The sequence below is a fragment of the Cyprinus carpio genome, chromosome A14 (assembly GCF_018340385.1).
Source record: "Cyprinus carpio isolate SPL01 chromosome A14, ASM1834038v1, whole genome shotgun sequence".
NCBI classification, from domain to species: Eukaryota; Metazoa; Chordata; class Actinopteri; order Cypriniformes; family Cyprinidae; genus Cyprinus; species Cyprinus carpio.
Genome location: NC_056585.1, coordinates 13,110,556 through 13,131,065, shown reverse-complemented (window position 1 = coordinate 13,131,065; position 20,510 = coordinate 13,110,556). Strand labels below are relative to the sequence as shown.

Here is a 20,510-nt window from a genome sequence, read left to right as displayed (position 1 = left end):
TTAAATCGGTAATAATAATAGGCTAATAATAATAATAATAGCCAACAAAACGTGAAAACTACAGCTGGAAATAAACTGGCTACGTCCAAAAACGAAACAAAATTATCCTTTCTTTACCATCTCTTTTTCTCCCCAACGCCCAAAATTCATATCGACAAAGCGAATAAAACAATTCATTATTCCAACACTTTATCTGTTTCAGGTCACACAAGACCTTGCGATGTTATCCTGCTCCCCTGCCCTCACACCTCTCATTTAGTCCATATTACCAGATGACGTATCGGAGATCCCGGTGCGCTCCTGCGCTTTTGGCGGTCCGTCCAGTTGAAGCCGTCTGATCGGGCAAGGAGGCGCCAGGTTCTCCCGGGGGAGAGAGAAAGTCAAGGACTGCAGCTCGAGATGCAGCATAACGTAATTCAATCTGCTCTGAATTCAACCTAATTACAGCAGAAAGCACAACAGTCATGGGAGGGATGGAGAATGGTGCAATGGATGCGAATCCACACTTTGACAGGCTCCTCGGCGAGCACATACACATAAGCAAACACACTCACACGCGCGCGCACACATGCATTTGAGGTGCACAAGGCCAAGATGCACATGAGGAAATGCTGAAGGTAAAAGGATGTACTGACACTGAGAGGTGCTGGGATCAGTCAGAGCTGCTTCGCCATTTCTCTGTTGAAAGACACAAGCTCAAGACCAAGCTGAAGTCTCAACCATTTCCAGCTTGTAACATAATTAGATTAAGAACATTACATTTAATAAAAAGAAATCGAAGAATGATAATAATAACAATAATACATTTCCAATTTCTAAATTATATCATAATAAATTACAAATACAATCATAGCCTATATAAATGATATTTATTAACAACAGTAATAATAATAATTCTTATATTTTAATATAGGCTTAATAATAATGCAAATAGCATTATTTTTATAATTTATATTCTAATATAATTTAATTTTATAATTTAATAATATAAAATATATTTAATATAATATTATATTATTTATTAATAGTATTGATAATAACACTAGCAATAATAACACTTAATAATATATTACAAATATAATATATAATAATTATAAATACAAATTATTTATAAAATAGCCTACCATTAATAACAACAGCAACATTTTTTTAAATAATTTATTATAAATTATATTCATAGTAAATTACATGTATAAAATTATATTATTTACATTGTTCCGTAATGTTTGTTAAAACGGCAGAAACAAAATAACAGTAGTGTGAAAGATCGTCTTGCATTTGAAGTGAAAAACAGATGATGCATTACACAGTCAATCCTTATAATCTATAGATGGATGCAGCTGTGATGGGTGGGATTTTGCTTTCAAACCCACGTGCCGGGTTCATATTGAACACGGCCGGCAGGTGTTCATGCAATATATTTAAATGGATGTTTGTCACGTTGGTTTTGTTTGATTATTTCTCTTTTAATATCTTAAAAAAAAATAATAATAAAAATAATAATAATAAAAAAAAAAAAAATGCATAGATTGACAGCTCGTGTAAGTAACCGGCAAAAAAGTGGCAGAGAGTAGCTACTTTGCTACTGACTCATCTCAATCTTTATGTAGCGTTGTAATCGCCATTTGTTATGAGCTGTGCTCCTTGGTATCGCCTTCCAATCCCCGTGGCACCATATTGAGCAAACACTATCGCAGTTGTTTGCAAATCTCCAAAAGCGCACCGAAACAGGTTACACCCGGGAGGGCGGCGGGTCACCGAATCTGTTGAAAGGCGAACTGTGACAAATTCTTTTTGTCGTCGCTTTGTCTTTATACTTTATTATCAGCACCGCCTGGAGATTCCGATTCATCAATGACCCTGCATACAGTCTTGCCAAGATATCGCCCGCGGGCAACCAGCTATAAGGGTTATTTGGCTTTCAACCCGAAGACCACGGTTTAGGCCGTAATAGGCACTAACTAAATAAAGTAAAAAAAATTAAATTAAATAAGTGGTTAGTTTTAGATACAGGCGTTAATCAAACATCATTGCAGTTGGGCATGCTATCTACAAAAGTAAGATGTCATGTTAGCCAGAGTGTGCAAAATAGACTAATTTAACAACAGGAACATTCTTAAAAGTTCGTTTTCACAATATCCCGGCATGCATTTCAGATTTTCTCATCTGAAAATAGCGATTTCAGTCTTGATTCTACATTGCAATGTTTTAACAGGACATTAATTGGATGGATTTTAGAATAAACACTCCTTTGCACTTAATGAAATGAAACAAGAGTTGGGTAGGCGCGGTTTGTCAGGTTCAATAATTTGAGCGCTTCTTAGTTTTAAAAATAATTAGCCTACAACTTAAACCAATTAGTAACCATTAGATAATATGTTGCCTCCGTGCGAAAATGTAATTTTATTTAACATTCACTGCTGACGAAAACAACTCGAGAACGCGGGGTACCGTTTGCTTCTGGAATTTAATTCAACTCAATAACAGCAAGAGAGAAACGCAATTAAAATATTTTCAGCACAGTTCATTTAGTCCGATAATAACTGCGGTTAAAATAAAGCAATCTTAGGGAAAATAACTGCTAGAGGAATATGAATGTGCAAGAAATTAGATCCACAATTGCATATGTGTGCATAGCCTAGAACACAAAATGGCATAAGGGCGAAATCATGGAAATGAAACCTGGGAATAATAGTTAATCTTGACTGTTAATTATGATTGAGTTCGTTCTTAATTCCTTAACTGCCTCGTGATGAAGACAGACTCAGTCGTGTCTGATCATTATGACCTCAGATGCGCCTTTAAAACCGTGATGCTCTAAAGCTGCACGTCTGAGCACCATCATCACTCTGCCAAAGCAAAGAAATCCAATCATAATTTCTGAAAAACATCTTCAGTCCAGGATAAGAAACACAATGCAAGCCTATATGATCATATTTTTTCATGTTGGAGAAAATCACCCACATTTTGATAGGCCTAGGCCTTGCACAACACGACCTCGTGCAGTTAAAAAGCCACGACTCCGGCTTGCTTTATTCGATATCACTGAGAACCAACAACATGTTTTTCTGCTATTGAGACACACACAAGAGCGCTTATTATTGATACAGCTTTGTATTCCGAAAATTGATTTTTATGCTTCCCTCTAGCCACTTTGTGCTGCGGAGAAATATTTTTATTCGTGCGAAAGCTGAAATAAGTACGTAATAAAACGATGATATATTAAATTCGTTTTCCTTCCTTTCAGGTTTTATTATTAGCCATTTTTCATTTTTATTGAATTGAAAGCGGAGAATCTTCCACTGTAGCTTCGGGCGAAAAAAGGTTAAATTATTTGCGCCAATCACACTGTGATCTGCTTCTGCATCACTGAAGGCAACTGATGCTTCTCTGGCTTCACCCTTTATTTTACGCACCCAAAGGCTAGTGCACTTCAATGAAATTCAGTTTCATTTGATTAAGCAAACGCATTGCCATGTGTAAAGCTGCATGTTTCTGTACCCCTGACAAAACCTGAAGAGCTTTTTTCTGAATTGATGTAAACATTTTGGCCTTTATTTCATGGGATAATTAACAGCATCAACCCTCTGGATTACAAGTCATTTTGATGTGTTAGCTTTCACAACATTAAAGAAATGAAGCCTGCTTTTTATTGTTATAATTATTATTACAACCCAATGCCAATAGCATTCCGCTCAAATTCAGTGTATTTTAACTTGACAATTCACCTCCTTTCGAAGGTGAATATAAGAAAGTGAATTGCAAGGTCAGTTGTCCCCATAACATATTCAATAAAAGTGTGGATGTAATGACAAAAAAATAAGTAAATAAATAAAAATACAAAAAAATGCTGTAAAATTAATTGAGTACAAAAGTAGCCTATAAACATAATAAAATAAAACGTACATTTAATAAACTGTATAAAATTAATACCTTTTTAATAATACAAAATATAAATATTAAATAAAAATAATGATTATCAAAACGTTTTTTTAGTCACAACGACTTTTCATAAAAAGGTCAAAATGTGATATTGCATGTGATAAAATTGACCTTGACTCACAGTCATAACATTTGTTTTTCTTGTCACATGACAACAAAATGGCTTCCTGCAAGTTGTTTACACCACAGTGATTTTGATTTGGCATACAAATTTTATATTTCTTCTCCAAATATATATTTTTAAAACACGAAAAAAGCTTCACTGCTTATTCTTCAAAAGAAAACAAAAACAAAACAAACAAACAAACAAACAAACAAACAACAACAACAAAAACAATAATAAAAGATTATTACAAATTAATTATGTCAACATGTTTTAATAGTTTCATTACATTGCTCTGTTTTCTAGGAACATGAAACATTTTATATTTCACCGTGAGCTACAACACAACAGCCCTGGTGAAAAACAGAAGCGGGTTCTTTAAGAGAGGGGTGCGGGCGCGGTGCATTGTCTCTACAGAAGTGCGCAAGAGCCAATGGAGAGGCGCGTGACATAGTTTGGGCAGAAGGGGTTTGTCTCACCTGCTCGAAATCATTTCAAGAGGAGCGTGAACAGGACATTTTCAGCTCACGACAATTAATATGCACGTATCGGACAGTTAACACTTCACTTTAGATAACAGTGATGAGCTCAAGTCTGGGCCATGCGCCTTTCTGAGGTACAGCACCACTCCAGAAGCGCGTCAGTTTTGTTTGCTACAACTTGGCAACTCATCACTTCGGGATTTAACAGTGAGCGCGGAGCCCTTTCTACCGTTGAGCTGCTTTTTTAGGCATCATCATGGAACTGAAAAAGAGCAAGAAAGTGTTGGATAATGCTGAATTAATCGTGAAGGAGTCAATGTGATTTCTGTTCTTCACTATTTCCGTACATTAAATGGCACCGATGTAAAATTGCATGGGCTCTGAGCAATTCAAGGAAAAATATTTGTTTTTAAAAAAATCTATTCTGTTCCTTTGGGAATAACTCGTGTTGCGTTGAAGTTTTAGGAATTAAACATCGAAACCTTCCAAGCTGTGCGTAACCGAAAGAACCGCGACGATGGAGCACACGGGGATCGAAGAAGTGAACCAGACCCACCAGCAGCACGAACCCATCAGCTTTGGAATAGATCAGATTCTCAATGGCTCCGACCAGCCGAGTAGTTGCATGCTGCCGAGCCGAACCGGCGACCCGGACTACGCGCTCGCGCCGAACGTCTATGCCAACGGCTACAACAGCGTGTACAATCCGGCCTGTTCGATGGCGGCGGGACTGGCAGGTTCCTACAACGTAAACATGAACATGAATGTGAGCATGAATATGAACCTTAATGTGAACTCAGGGAACGCAGGTGGTGTCATCCGCGTCCCGGCCCACAGACCCATGCCATCCGCGCCTCACCCGCCGACTTCTGCCCATCCACCGGGCATCGCGGCGGGGATACCCACCGTGCACACGGTACCCAGCATGGGCAGCCCCGCCAGCTTCACGTTCCCCTGGATGGAGAGCAGCAGAAGATTTGCGAAAGATCGACTGACCGGTAAGACTTGAAAATATTTACAGCACTGCCAAAAGTAAGGCTGCCCCGGTTTGCTTATGTTAGAAAAAAAGGGTATAACTATGACCAACATCAACGAAGACGGACGATTCATTTGTTGCTGACTTTTAAGGTCAATGTTGTCTGCTAACAATGAGAAAATTATCTCATTAGCTTGGAAGGTTTTTTATTATTATTATTATTATTTTTTATAGATAAAGAGATTCTTTAAAAATCGCTGATTAAACGTAAATTGCAGCAGATTTCACAGCGATTTTATATAAAGACGATAACTACATAAAAATGCAGACAATGTAAAAACAGCAGCAGTTTAATTAACAGAAGAATACATTTCATAATGAATTTCGCCAAACAAACTTACAAAAATTAATAAATAATAAAATAATAAAATTAAACAACAATAAAAACTGCTACGGTATTTTTGTATTGATATTACTTAGCCTACATGTAAAACTTGTACTGTTATTTTTAAAATAGAAAAGTAAGTCTAATTTTTCAGGCCCCCATTTCTACTGAAATATTTTCGACTCTGTGCCGTTTCTTAAATAGCATTTTAATTTACTGCGATCTTTTACATTTACATTTATTTATTTAGCTTTTATAAAAAAAAAAATAAAAAAACAACCTTACAAATAAGAAATACAAGAAAGCTATTAATTTTACTACTAAAATTTAATATTCACGTTTAAATATAGTAATATAAAATGGAATATAATAACTCTGTATATATAGAAATATATTTAATAGGCATATATAATTTTTAAGATTATTTTATACCTTTTGTTTTTAGAGCCAAATGGATTTTACTCTTAAAATATTTTTGTTTGTTTGTTTTGTTTATTTCATTTTATTGCAAATATGAGGTGTTTATATATATATATATATATATATATATATATATATATATATATATATATATATATATATATATATATATATATATATATATATATATATATATTCCCTTTTCTCTGTAAGAAAAAAAAAAAAAAAAAAAAAAACCTTCTGATATCTAACATCTCTGCACAGTGCTTGAATTAATATCGGAAATCCTTTAAAGACTCCACTGGCTTTACCCCTCGACACATCTGAAAATTGAGGAGTAACACTAGAGAATCTTTTAAACCAGCATAATAATTAATTTTTATTTGAGAGAGACGACGATGTTGGATTGAACTCAGGCGCACAGTAGAACCAACATCATGATCTCGGCCCGTGGATATTATACTTGTTTATTGCTCATAAAAACAAAGTGGCTTTCAAAATCACAATTTCGTGTGGAATGCTTTTATGACACACAAGTCACGTCTATATTCTTGAGCTACTGTCTCTCTGGACCTTTAAGACAAATGAATCATGATACAGTGGTTGCAGGAAGCTAAATGTTGCCACAGCCAGCAGTGATGCGTAATGGCATGTTGACAAATCGTTTTAATCTACGCAAACGTAATACCAATAGAGATCCAACAGAGGACGATTTTTGGATTTTGGGACAAAAAACACACATACACACACAAATAACAACAACATCGTGTTTCTGGAAAAATAGCCTGGCCTGCATGATTACAGAAAATGAAACAATTATATATTTGTTATTATATTAATTGTCCAATATACACGTTTTAATATATTTTTAATGTATATTTCAATAAATAAAGATATATAGAAATAATACGAAAATATCTGCATCACGTTATTTGTGTTTCGTCTGTCCGTACCATCCTCCTCCGTTTTCCATTTGGTCAGTTCGCGTCTTCAAATGACGTCACTCATAGTGAGATGAAAATTAAGAAGAATATAGATTTCTGCGCATTAAATATTCAGAATTCCGCTCTATTCTCATTAATTATTCAAATGAGCGAATGATATGTCAACTGCAAAATCTCTTTTGTAAAAATGCTTATCAATTTTACTCATAGTCACTTTGGGCCACTCGTTTATTATATTTTATCTCTTCCGTGCCTTTGAATTGCGCTGGACATATTTCAGAAATGAAATATTGATGTTTAACACTTTACATTTAAGTATATATAAACATAACAAAATATAAAAAAATAATAAACATATACATAGATCTATAAGCATATATATATATATATATATATATATATATATATATATATATATATATATATATATATATATATATATATATATATTAGGGCTGTCAAATGATTAATCACGATTAATCACATCTAAAATAAAAGTTTGTGTTTACATAATGTATGTCTGTGTACAGTGTATATTTATTATGTATATATAAACACACACACATAAATTATATATTTAGAAAATATTTACATGTATATACGTTTATATATTTAGATTCTTATTTTTTACATTATATATAAATATGTTTAATATATAAACATAACATATTCTTCTTAAATATATACATGCATGTGTGTGTATTATATATATACATAATAAATATACACAGTATACACACATATATTATGTAAACAAAACTTTTATTTTGGATGTGATTAATCGTGATTAATCATTTGACAGCCCTAATATATATATATATATATATATATATATATATATATATATATATATATATATATATATATATATATATAAAAACCTGCATTTGCATAAAAAACATCTAATGGCGATTTCATTTTCAATTTCATTGCGATTGATTTGGTGCCTTTCTCCCAGCGTAATCCAAATAAACCAGAGCCACTTATTAGTCATAATGCACAAGTCACGATGACTGTCTGAAATAGGTTTCTCTTTTTCCAACTATTTTCTCCGTCAGCTTGAATTGCATGTCTGCATTTCAGCACAAGTGTCACGGCGCGTATAGGTGCACGGACAGGCCTGAGACTCGATATGCACTGCAGGCCGGACATATCATGTCGGTTTGGGAGGCGATGAAAGGCTATACCACATGTTTTTTTGTTAATTGACTCCTTGGCAGTTTGCAAGTTTATAAAAATCCAGAAATGCATAAACAGATCAGTAGCTCTCCACTCAATACATACAGGTGCTCTAGTGATGGTAACGGCCTTTACGCACGGCTTTTCTGTTCCCGTTAACAGCACTGGTGACAACTGCGACGTGCAACGAGCTATATATAACTGTGGAAATAAAATACACGCTCTGACCATTTTCAAATACACACAATACCAAAATCTTCACTGACACGAGAAAAACTCAAGTTTCTTAATTCAAACGCTCTGTATTTGTTTCCGCGCGTGCTCTGAAAAGATTCACATAACAGTATATTCATCAGTAGGTAAATTTATTTGTATTACCGCTGCTGGTGAGGACTATTGGGTCCAGCTGCATCACAACAAGGGGCAGGTGATGGTCGTAATCTGATATCACTGGCCTTGGAGAAATTGGAAAATGAAATTGCATGTGGATGCCCCTCTATCTGAAATGACAATAATGATCTTTCCCACCCATAAATACAAATGATTATGAAACTGAGACGAGGCCGTGTAGCCATGGTGACAGTGTCTGAAGGGACGACGAGGCTCTCAAGCGGACGGTTTATGGCATTTCCTGACAATTATTTTATTCTATTCGATATTTCAATTCCCAGCATGAGGGAAAATTTAAAGGCACATTCTGTTTTGCCTCACTGCGCGTAAATAGCGACAAATGCCCATGTTATATTTCAATATCGCGCTTTAAAACCATTACATGTATATTTATTAGATTTCAACAAAGGTAATATGCGCAATGGGAAAGGCAGGCGCTGTCGCATGAAGGTGATATCACGTATAACTGATTTTATTACTGGTCGCATATTCTCTAAGGCAAGCTTTGATTTTTTGATGTGCTCACCATAAATTTTATTACACAGACTTATCATTTAGAATTCCCTCTGCTGTCGAGACTGAATACGGGGATTGTTTTTGTTTCCATTTGACCCACATATGTATCTGCGGAGGAGTGTTTCTGGGAAATCTGTTATTAGTTTTGTTCTCCAATCGACACATCTGACATATAGAAGAAGGGGAAAGGAGAAAAAAAAAAAAAAAAAAAAAAAAAACACTGTAAAAGCTGTGAACATCGAAAACAAATATCCCGAGCGAGTGTATCATCTTATATATATAATTATAAGAATAAGTGAACTAATTTAGCTGTATAATTTTGATGTCAAACGTTCTAGATTCATTACCCGTGTGCTTAATTGATGATGACACGTGCCGCCTGTCACTCAAGATCAGAGCTTTAATTAAAAGCAATCAAATCTAATTACGCAAAGGAATGAAGAGTCTATGCGCTCAATCCAACCAGAAGCCTTTTTACCACTTGTCTAATAAAATATGACAAATAAACTAACGATCTAAACATATCTAAATAAATAAAATCATGACACCTTTATTATTATTTGTTTTTATTTTTTATTAAACCGATAAAATTTGCATCTCTGAGGGTGACCAAAACAGATTCAATGTCAGACTGACCTCATGTCAGACCTTGAGGAATCCTAGCGTGACTAGTGTGAACTGTTGAGAAGTTCTTCTGAGAGCCACGGAGAATCTTAAATTACACAAGAACGTGAATGAATGTAGTTGAGTAGCCAAGATCAGACATTTACAGATCTCTAACATGGTATTATCTGAACTCCAACCTGCCAAACAGAAAACTGCCTTTCAGTCTTCACACATGGCCAGCCAACCTGGCTAGACCCAAGTTCAGAATAATAAAACACCTTGGCTGAAGGTCACTCTCTTGGTTTACTCAGCTAAAAACAGGTTTTTGCACAGGGAAGTGTTGGGTTATTTCGATATTCTGGTCCAATTCCTTAATTTTATTTTCTCATTTTATGATGACCAAACTATTTAAGTTATTTTGTCTATATAAATGATGCAATGTAATATTTTGATAATCTCTGTTTTTTATTATTTATTTATTTTTTTTGCACAAAATTATACATTTAATACACAACACTACACAGATACACTCTTCAGATGTTCAATATTAACATGTCGATTAAACATTTTCTTCATTTGTTCGATATTAATGTTGGCCTCTGCTGAATCAACCAAACATATTTTTTTCCTATGGTGCAGTGGAGACCAAAATTATTTAAAACATTTAAATGTATTTTTTTTTTTTTACATTTATAGTTTAGCAAAACATATTACACACAAATCATATGTTATTAATAAATATGAACATTAATATTTTAATATTTAATATTATAATATATTAATATTATAAAATTAATATTTAGGATGTAACTTGCATATGTAAGGGGCTCAATGCATATTAGCGGTTGACACATATGAGTTTTTCCGATGTGTGATTCTTATATTACATTTGCTCCTCTTAATCTTGAATGTATAAATCCTTATTTATATTCACCAAATGGTGAGTATAGTTTGCCACACACTGCTAATGTAGCATCATTATTCAGATGCTGTTTAAAGTTTGCATTCATATATATATATATATATATATATACACACACACACACACACACACACACACACACACACACACTTTTATAAAGTGATATAGTGGCATAGTGTCAAATTGGGCTTGCATCTAGGAAAGGTACCAAACTGTTCACATCACTTATTCACAGCTGCTTCTACTAACATTATTAGTGGAAAAAACATGAAGGAAGGGAAAGGTGAAAGAAGCTAAAATAATGCATACAAAGAATTCTGAATGCAACAATCAAGACCCCTGTTGTAAAACCATGAATAATGGATAAACAATACAGAAGGACTGAATGAGAAATGAGCCTGAGTGCACTGCTGCCAGCACTTTGTGTGATATAAACCTGAAATACAATTTGTCCGTGTATGTGCTGAAGTTTAAGGTGATGGACATCATGACCCCCATTTTACACTTAAAAAGACGCTCAAGAACAAAAGTTGCGTTCAACTGAGGTAACTATAGCAACGGTACATTAAGCAAATGCTATGCTCCGTTCAGGAAAACTGATCACAAATATAAATCACTTGAAATGTCAGTGCACTGTTTAAAATGTAGCCTATTTAAGGTTCTAAGTGCACGTCAAAACGCGTCATCAATATTATTTATTTTGATATTTGTTTTATCTATCAATCTAATTAAATACATATTTCAGAATAGGCTCAGAAAGACCACCACATCAGGAATGACCCTTCTGGCGTTTGTTTGTTTCTGCCCTACTGACCATGAATTTACTTCCACTGTTATGACGGTATAGTCTAGGCTGCCTGATGCCATTAAGATTTCAAAAAATACACTGCAAGACCTTCCAAATGATGTTGTTTTGTGAGTATTATTCTTTTCAGTGTTATTGAATGCAAATATTTTCACCTATACTCACGCCTAAATCTTACTTTTCAGCTGCTCTTTCACCATTCTCCGTGACACGACGGATCGGTCATCCGTACCAGAACCGAACTCCACCGAAACGGAAAAAGCCCCGCACGTCGTTCAGCCGTGTGCAGATCTGTGAGCTGGAGAAACGCTTCCACCGGCAGAAGTATCTGGCGTCCGCGGAGCGCGCAACTCTCGCCAAGGCCTTGAAGATGACAGACGCTCAGGTCAAAACCTGGTTTCAAAACAGAAGAACAAAATGGAGGTGAGTGTTAATCTAAGGCTTTTAAATCTTTTCTTTTTTGTTGGCAAAACCTGATTAGATATAAATCCCAATAGCAACTGATTTAGTCAGAACTGAGCTTAAGTGAAGAGGGCATTTGGGGCCTAGTGGAAAAAATACTATTGTAAATTTGCAGAGGTTTGCTTTTTTATTTGTTTATTTATTTTACATTGGACACCAATTGCCTTGACCAAGCAGAAACGTTCAAGCTCTTAAAAGGCTCTGTGGAAACTTGCTGTCCATGCAGTACTAAAGCTACAATTCTGAATAATTGAGAGCATGTCCATCCTTTCCCCATAATCTACTCAACCTTTTGCTGTTGGCTTTTTTGGAGCAAATAAGAGCCCAATCTAATTAAGAGCTGGCTTACTTACCTTTGGTTTTACCAACAGGCTGCTATAGGCAGAGGAGAGAGCTGGCTGAAGGTGATTTATTTATAATGAAGCTGAGTCACGGCCTTTAACAAATGAAAGGCCATGATGACTGCTTCAGTATGCCTACTTATCAATATTCATGGGGCTCAACTTAATTCAGCAATTATCTGTATCTGCTGAAAGCTGCTGGGAAACATTCACTAGTGTGGTCACTTGCTTTTAGAAATTCTGGTAAATCTTACCTCACAACTGGATACCAACCAAACCTGAATACCAGTAGCAACACAGAGATCAATTTATTTCAAAATGACTTCACATGTCGTGAATGCATGGAATCATACAGCCTAATAACTTCATCTTCCATGACAAAATCTGTCCACCATGAGGGCCTAAATCGTTGCTCCATACCTGCCGCCCGGCGTCCAGCACACGTCACAGCTAAATGCATCACTGTAATGTGATTGCACTTAGCTCATTTGATCACAGGCTTGTTACCCATATGATTGACACACGAATAGATCCTTCATTCTCAAAGTGTCTCTAGACTAGTTGAATATCACAACAAAACTGCAAAACCTGGAGTGAAATGCAGCACGCATTTGTTTCTAGTTTCTGTTTTCTGCTCACTTTTTCCATGCTGCTAGTGATCACACCATTTATAATTTTTTTAAGAATGAAAAATTTAATAATAAAAAAAAAAACACATAAGGCATTATAAGTAAATGGTAATTATGTAATTTATGTCAGGAAAAAACCTCAGTATATATTTGGATTTAAATTACCCTAATCTCAAAAAAAAAAAAAAAAAGGAAAAAATTTGCTATTTTTAACCTTAAAATACTTTTGTTGGTGCAATAAAATTAAAACAATAAAATAGAACAAAAGCAATTAATTCACGTTGCCTGAAAAAAACTATTTTAATTTGCTTGTTTGTTGTTGCTCCCTCTGGGTTTCAAAATCATGCATCCTGCATGTGCCTTTCAACATTTAAAATTATTATTATTTTTCTTTTCTTCATTCAAATTAAATAAACTTTTGGTCACAGTTCACCCAAAAATTACAATTCTGTCAATTTATTCACCCTCATGTCATTCCAAACCATATGACTTTGTTTTCATAGTTTTTTTTTTTTTTTTTTTTTTTCATATAATGAAAATCACAATGACACATGCCATGAAGTTAATGATGGTAAAATTACAAATTTTGAATGAACTATCCCTTTAAGTTAATGCAGTTGGTAGAAAGATTAATCATTTTTGATCTATCAATGTACATATTGGATCCCCGGACCAATAAAATAGCATCTAATCATTGTTTTGTCATGTACTGTTATATAATACTACTCACATCTTTACGCTGACAGCTCCAATAGGCTCCTCATGTGTACATTCAAGGCATTATTAAATGTACAGAACCATTAACATTCATGTGTTTCATTCAAAATGACTTTAGTCATAACATTGTTATTTTTCACAAAGGCATGGCATCTCTTTTGTGTACGCGGAAAGCTCAGATCTCTCAAGGTAATTAAAACCAGCCTAGGACCTGCACCAGATAAACATGTTAGTTGACATAATCTGCTTTTGTATTTGAAAACGGTCTCTGTCCCTGCACATCATGTTGACTTCAATCATGCGTCTCTGATGACAGGAGGCAGACCGCTGAGGAGAGAGAGGCTGAGCGACAGCAAGCCAACCGTCTGATGCTGCAGCTACAACAGGAGGCCTTTCAGAAGACCCTGAGTCAGCCGCTCCAACAAGACCCTCTCTGCCTACACAACTCCTCGCTTTACGCCCTGCAGAACTTACAGCCTTGGGCAGAAGAAAACAAGGTGACGTCCGTCACCTCAGTCGCATCTGTGGTCTGACCCACAACTCTCATGTGTGCTAGTTAATTGAGAAAGGATTTTATAGGACGCCAATTAGAAGTTAATTTAGGCGGATCTCTGACATTCTTGCTTGGACTCACTTCACAAGCATCTGTACGAAGCCATACATATTTTTTTTTTTTTTGGTGAGATGGTAGAAGAGATCTAGCTGTGCAAAAAAATCTTTTCCACTCATATATGGCAAGATTCTATTAAATTTTGATAATTTTTTAACAGGATCAGCTTTGAGCCTGTGATAAAAACCACTAGATTAAACCGAACTGTATTTTTGTGTATTTGTTTGTCTTTTTCAGAAACATGCATATTTAAGTCTTGGCATGGAACAAAAACCCTAATGTATTCCCATTTAAAGTGGAATCACAACAAACACAAGCACACCAAGTTCACATTTTCATTGCCACCTAAACCTGACTGGTCATTTGCTCGTCCCTTACACTACATTCTCGTTCCTCTTTCTTCAGCTACCCATCTAAGAGAGGGAGGGGCTTTGTCCTTTCCAACCCAAAACTGCAAAGCTGTATGATGAATTTCACCCATCAAGACTGCTGTTCGTCTACGTGCCATTTGGCATCAAGGAGACTGACTCAACCCCAGACTCGTTCATTCTTGTTCTTTTTGTGTTCTTTTTTTTTTTTGGACTTTGTAAGATGTGTTTGTGATGCATGTTCTCTACATTTCCTGTATGAAGAGATGAACTAAAAACTGTTAGTTCTGTCAAGCTGGAGTCCTAAAACGCACTTTGGAAGCAATTACGAAGGCGCTTTCTCTGGATTCTTCATGACGTGACGTTTAAAGGTGTTTTATATTAAAAGGAATTGTGACTTCTAAAACTTGTTTCATCCTTTGTAAAATTAATTTAGAATAATATTAAAGGCGAAATGTGCCATTTTTGCACAACTAAGATAAAATAGCAGAAATAATGATAGAAAAATCCTACACTCTCAAAAATAAAGGTTCTTTATTGGCATTGATGGTTCCATGAGGAACCTTTAACATACATGGAATCTTTCCATTACACAAATGGGTTCTCTATAGTGGAAAACGGTTCTTTAGATTGTTTGCTTTAAGGATTGTTCACTGAAAGGTTCTTTGGGGAACCAAAAATGGTTCTTCTTTGGCATTACTTTGTAAACGCCCTGTTGGAATGGAACCTTTATTTTTAGGAGTGTAAACTCATGCACTTGGTTGAGCCAGTGTGGCCATATTGGGCTGATTGGGATGGTAAACAGAACAATGTTTTTGTAGTGTCACCACCATTTTTTTTTTTTTTTGGTTGAGGAAATCAAACAACAAATGGCTTATTTTAACAGAGATAAAAACATGCCACTTTACATTTTACTACCTATATTTAGCCCATATCATCATTCATTGTCAACTTGTAAAAACCTGCTGGTGAGAACCTGTGAGTTCAGTTTGTATACAAAAAACAGAGTCCTTGACAAGGATTTTGAAGGCATTCATCACCCATGTCCACCCAGACACCGTAGGGGCGTAAACAACTGATGGGATCTCTGTGAGCCAAGACAGCAGTCAAAACAGCAGTTTCCTCATTGGTTACCACAGCAGAGTGATAGCCACGTAACACAGGGAGGGGACGTGGAATCATAGCAGTTTTATTCGCAGTAAATGAGCCTTTACATTCTATTCTACACATGACTGCATCTCCCAGGAAATGCTAAAGCGCTAAACTGATTACAGCGCTCTACAGCCTGTGGCTTACAGAAAGGAATCAGTAGTTGAACAAACCACAGACTGGGAACACAGCTGGAAAACATGCATTTTTCAATGGGAACAATAATTCTGCTGAATGTGTGTGATTGGCCCATTTTAAAATTCATTACAAATAATAATTTTCCAATTTTGCTCTTGGCAAGCAAATTAAAGATATTAAAATCTTGCAAACTGTTTCTGAAATTACTGAAGACATTCAAATAATTTTTTATTTATTTTTTTAATAGATTCTTAATAAAATATTATTTGTTTCAGGTAATCTAAAAAAATATTTTTGTGTTGTGACGTCCAAATGAACTACTTTTATCCAAGTCAAAAATATAACTCAATATGATCGAATGCAAATCAGGTTGCTAACTAAAGTCAGATGAAGTAGAAATAGCTTCTCAATTTAACTTGTAAGTAATATATAGTTTTTGGGTGGATTTTTTTTTTTTTTTTTTTTTTTTTTTATAAATTAATTTTATTCAGCAAATACACATTAAAATTATACAAAGTCACAGTAAAGACATTTATAATGTTTCAAAAGATTTTTATACCAAATAAATGCTGTTTGAACTTAGTATTCATTAAAATTTTTTTTTTTTTTTTAGTTTCCACAAAAATATTAAGCAGTACAACTGTTTTTTTGTTTGTTTGTTTTACATTGATGATAATGACAAGAATAATTATTCATAACTGAGAACCCACAATAACTGATGATTATTAGGCAGTAAATTTGTATATTAGAATGATCTTGTGAAGACTGGAGTAATGTAAACAAAAAAGTAATTTTAATAGTAATAGAAAACTGCATAATATTTCACAATATCTTGGTGAGCACAAGAAGCTAAAGTATATAATTATGAAGTACACTTTAATAAAACACTGGAAAAAATAAGTATAATATATTAAGTAATATATACACTAAAAAAATCCACAAAAATACAGCCCAGTGACTGTTATATAATTAAGGAGCATTTTTCCGCATTTATTTTTTACAGGTGTTTTACCCATATTTTGAATTATGCATTGCATAAGCAGTCAAATTTATCAGCCTATACCATAAGAAAAATAACAATTTGACAACTGTCTGTTTTAGCCATCACACGCAGGTTTGTTTAGCCAAGTTTGATGCCATCTCGCCTGGTTAAGATCCTGTCAGTGTGAGTCGGTTGCTACGGTGACGCCTCTCCTACCCTTATTTCCTCTGTCAGTCTTCCAGCCGCTTTCATCTTCCTGTCTATCCTGCCACTGTGACGTGACTTGGCTCGGCTCATTTTGCTAAAATTCCTTTCGGCCACTGTTTTCAAAAACTCTCTATTGTGTTTGGCCACAGGTGCTCTGAGCCTCTCTTTCTCCTGCTGATGTGCCTTTATGTTTTTTGTTTTTGCACTATCTACCTGAGGGCCCTCACCTCATCCAATAAAATGTTGCCACACAAGATGAGCAAGAAGTGAGAGGTTAAAGTATCACACTTCCTATCTCACTCAGTGTTCCTAGACAGGCTCCTGTTTATCTCACAGACGCTACAAACCAATATGACCTATGGCCTCCACTTTTTCACAATAAGTCTGCTACTTCAGATTGCATCGGATGTCCGATGGTTAAAAGATTCATCGCACTGAATTTTCACAAGCACAATAAGATAGATAAACACAGTCCTCAAGAAACAACAAGCTTTAGGCTCAACATATAAGAACAGAGAAAACCATGCATCATGCTTACAATAATCTAAACATCTCATGTCAACTTTGACAGCTCCATTAGCTGATTCAAGTGGACATAACCAGTATTAGGCCATTTTAGATTGATAATTGTGCAAATATATATATATATTTTTTTTTAATGAAACTCCTTATCTCTATATAGAAGCAGTGATGTGTCTAGTCACTTAAATCTTCCAAAAGAATTATATGAAACCCAACATTTCTTTTTAACAAGAAAATATAATGTTAATAACTATACAATTTAATGAATAATACGACTTTTTCACAGCATCTGTAGAACAATCTCTACCAAATGCCTGGCCGTCGAAAGCATTAACACAGTAAAGCAAAACACAAAAACATCTGATAGTTTTACTGATACATCTAAATGGCTGATCTGCTCATCTGCTTTTGTGAAAATCAGATAGCTGGTTCTTTCCTCCAGAAAGAGATACAGGTCTGCAAAAACATTCCTGTGAAAGCGAGAAGTTGGAAAAACATTTGAGAACAGAAATCATCATTACTAAAAGAGAGAAGTGAATGATTTCCTTGTCTTTTGTTGTTTAACATAGACTGCTGTTACTTTAAGACATTATGCACAGGCCCAGTGCACTGATACTGATACACATGCGCTGTCTTTCTCGACTGTTTACGTTCACTTAAGACCTGGACAACGATTTTTGCAAGGGTACTCACAAAGACGGGCATGTTGACACATATTTGTGTGTATGTGTGTGTTTGTCAGTTCAAACAAGTCTTGAAAGAGAAATCAATATTTGCAAGGCAGGTGCTTTCTAACAAGGCTCTTTTTACTAGATATCATCAATGATCATTAAAGAAATAAATAAAAAATGTTGGTCAACCACAACAGAAACTACAGATTCATTTAATTAATATGACAAATTCCTGTGTTATTGCACATCCATATTCATACTGTTTCATGCAAACTTTCAATAACAAACAGCCAGCATTCAATTGCTCTTAAAAAGGCATACTGAATTAAAAGGCTTGTCAGAGGAGCTACAACCAGTTTTCTGTTGATAAATACCACATACTAAACATGTTTATACATTTGCACCCTCCTTACAAGGATATATGAGACATAATTGTTTACGTGTAAATTGTGCTGACAGGGTCCAGAGACTATAGAACTGTGTTAAACCCTGAGATCCAACAGACATGCATGTGTTTTGGGGGGTGTAATCAGGACACCGGCATGTCTTTGTGTGTATACGGGTCACTCACTTTAAAGTGCTGCCTGTTTTGAACTGTTTTCTTTCAAGATGGCTGTTTTCACCAAGAGCCTGCATGAAGGGTAGAAGCGATTATCTTCGTCCTTTTATATGGCTGTCACCTCTAAACAAAGCAAAACGCTTTGTTTTTGTGAATGGGAAATCAAGTAAATCATCTGAAGAGTTTAATAAATTGTAGAAAAGCGACATGGCCTAACTTAGTGAACGAGGCAACAAGCGCATTGGAAACGATCGAAGCTTCGAATACTTCACGAATCAATTGATGTCTCGAATCAATGCTTCGGAGGGCGTATAAACTCACTGAGTGACGTCATTTCAGCTTCGCCATTCTGCTGCGAAACCAAAAATTAACGTCTAGTTGTAATTGATCTCAAATCAGCTTTATAATTTGTGTTCATAAAAACCAAATGAGTAGAATTTTCTATTAAGGTCTTAAAATTCTGTTTGGTAGGTTAGTGTTTACAAGCTGTTTGGTAAACCATGCATGTTCTACTAATTAATAAATTACTATTAATAAAGTATTTAATGGAGCTTATAGTAACTGACCTGGAATCAATTTTAGAATTTATGTTCATAAAAATTTAGTAGAATTTTCTATAGGCTTTTGTTCAAGCTTGTACTCAAATAAAGTGCTACAAAGTTATCTTTATGTATTGCTAATATAGATTACACTTATTTTACATAATCTTACACAATTATTTTGCAGAACATGCCAATCAACACATTTTTTTTTTTTTACACAGTTTTAACCAGCCGATGTCTTTAGCATGATTTTGTAGTATTTTGACATGTTTTTATCATAGGGTTTTTATACAGTTATTCGTTTTTTTTTATTATTTTATTTATTTTATTGTATTGTATTTTTTGAAGCAACTGGAAGTTTTCGAAAAGCCTTCCCCCATCACTATATCAATATAGAACTTAACAGAGACATCACGTCAGTCATTTAGATTTATTTAAATTAATAAATTCAGTCAGCTACGTATGTGTTGTATTGTAAACGATTTTTAGTCATTTTCTAACACTAGGCTCTTTGTAAATCTCAACTGAAACCCCGCCCTCTCGACCTGCCAGCCAACCCGATGTCACCAAACCCTGGTCGCAAAATGATTGACAGGCGTTTCTGATTGGCTAAAAAGATTGTCCTTTTCCTTTCACAGAGCTTTGTTGTGTCACAGAGACAGGTGTAATTTCTTAATGTTTATTTCAGTGGTAGTCTATCTGTGAGGTAGTTGAGACACCTTATGTATTCATTAATGCAATGGAATCATATTTGGATTGCATTTTACATCAAAAAGGATATTCAACGAGAAACCACAACAAGACTTGATGTGGGAATTATTTGGATTGTTTCAGCAACAGAGTAAGTGATCAAATTTGGATGAAAGATTGGGAAGTCAAATTGCCTTAAATCATCATAATAAAGCATTCAGCAAACACTAAACCGAATCTCAAACCAAAATTG

General features: G+C 34.9%; 1 protein-coding gene across 2 annotated transcripts; it reads left to right on the top strand.

The window, feature by feature from the left end:
- Positions 1-4,426: 4,426 nt before the first annotated feature.
- Positions 4,427-16,276, top strand: LOC109062354 (T-cell leukemia homeobox protein 3-like). Of its 2 annotated transcripts, XM_019079446.2 has the most exons (5): positions 4,430-5,525; positions 11,856-12,093; positions 13,964-14,008; positions 14,136-14,316; positions 14,835-16,276. In XM_019079446.2, exons 1-5 carry the CDS (start codon positions 5,045-5,047, stop codon positions 14,844-14,846), a joined length of 957 nt encoding a protein of 318 aa, XP_018934991.1. In that variant the 5' UTR covers positions 4,430-5,044; the 3' UTR covers positions 14,847-16,276. The 2 variants fall into 2 exon arrangements, with proteins under 2 accessions (XP_018934992.1, XP_018934991.1); XM_019079447.2 differs by lacking the exons at positions 13,964-14,008; positions 14,835-16,276 and having other exon boundaries at positions 4,427-5,525; positions 14,136-14,828.
- Positions 16,277-20,510: the final 4,234 nt, after the last annotated feature.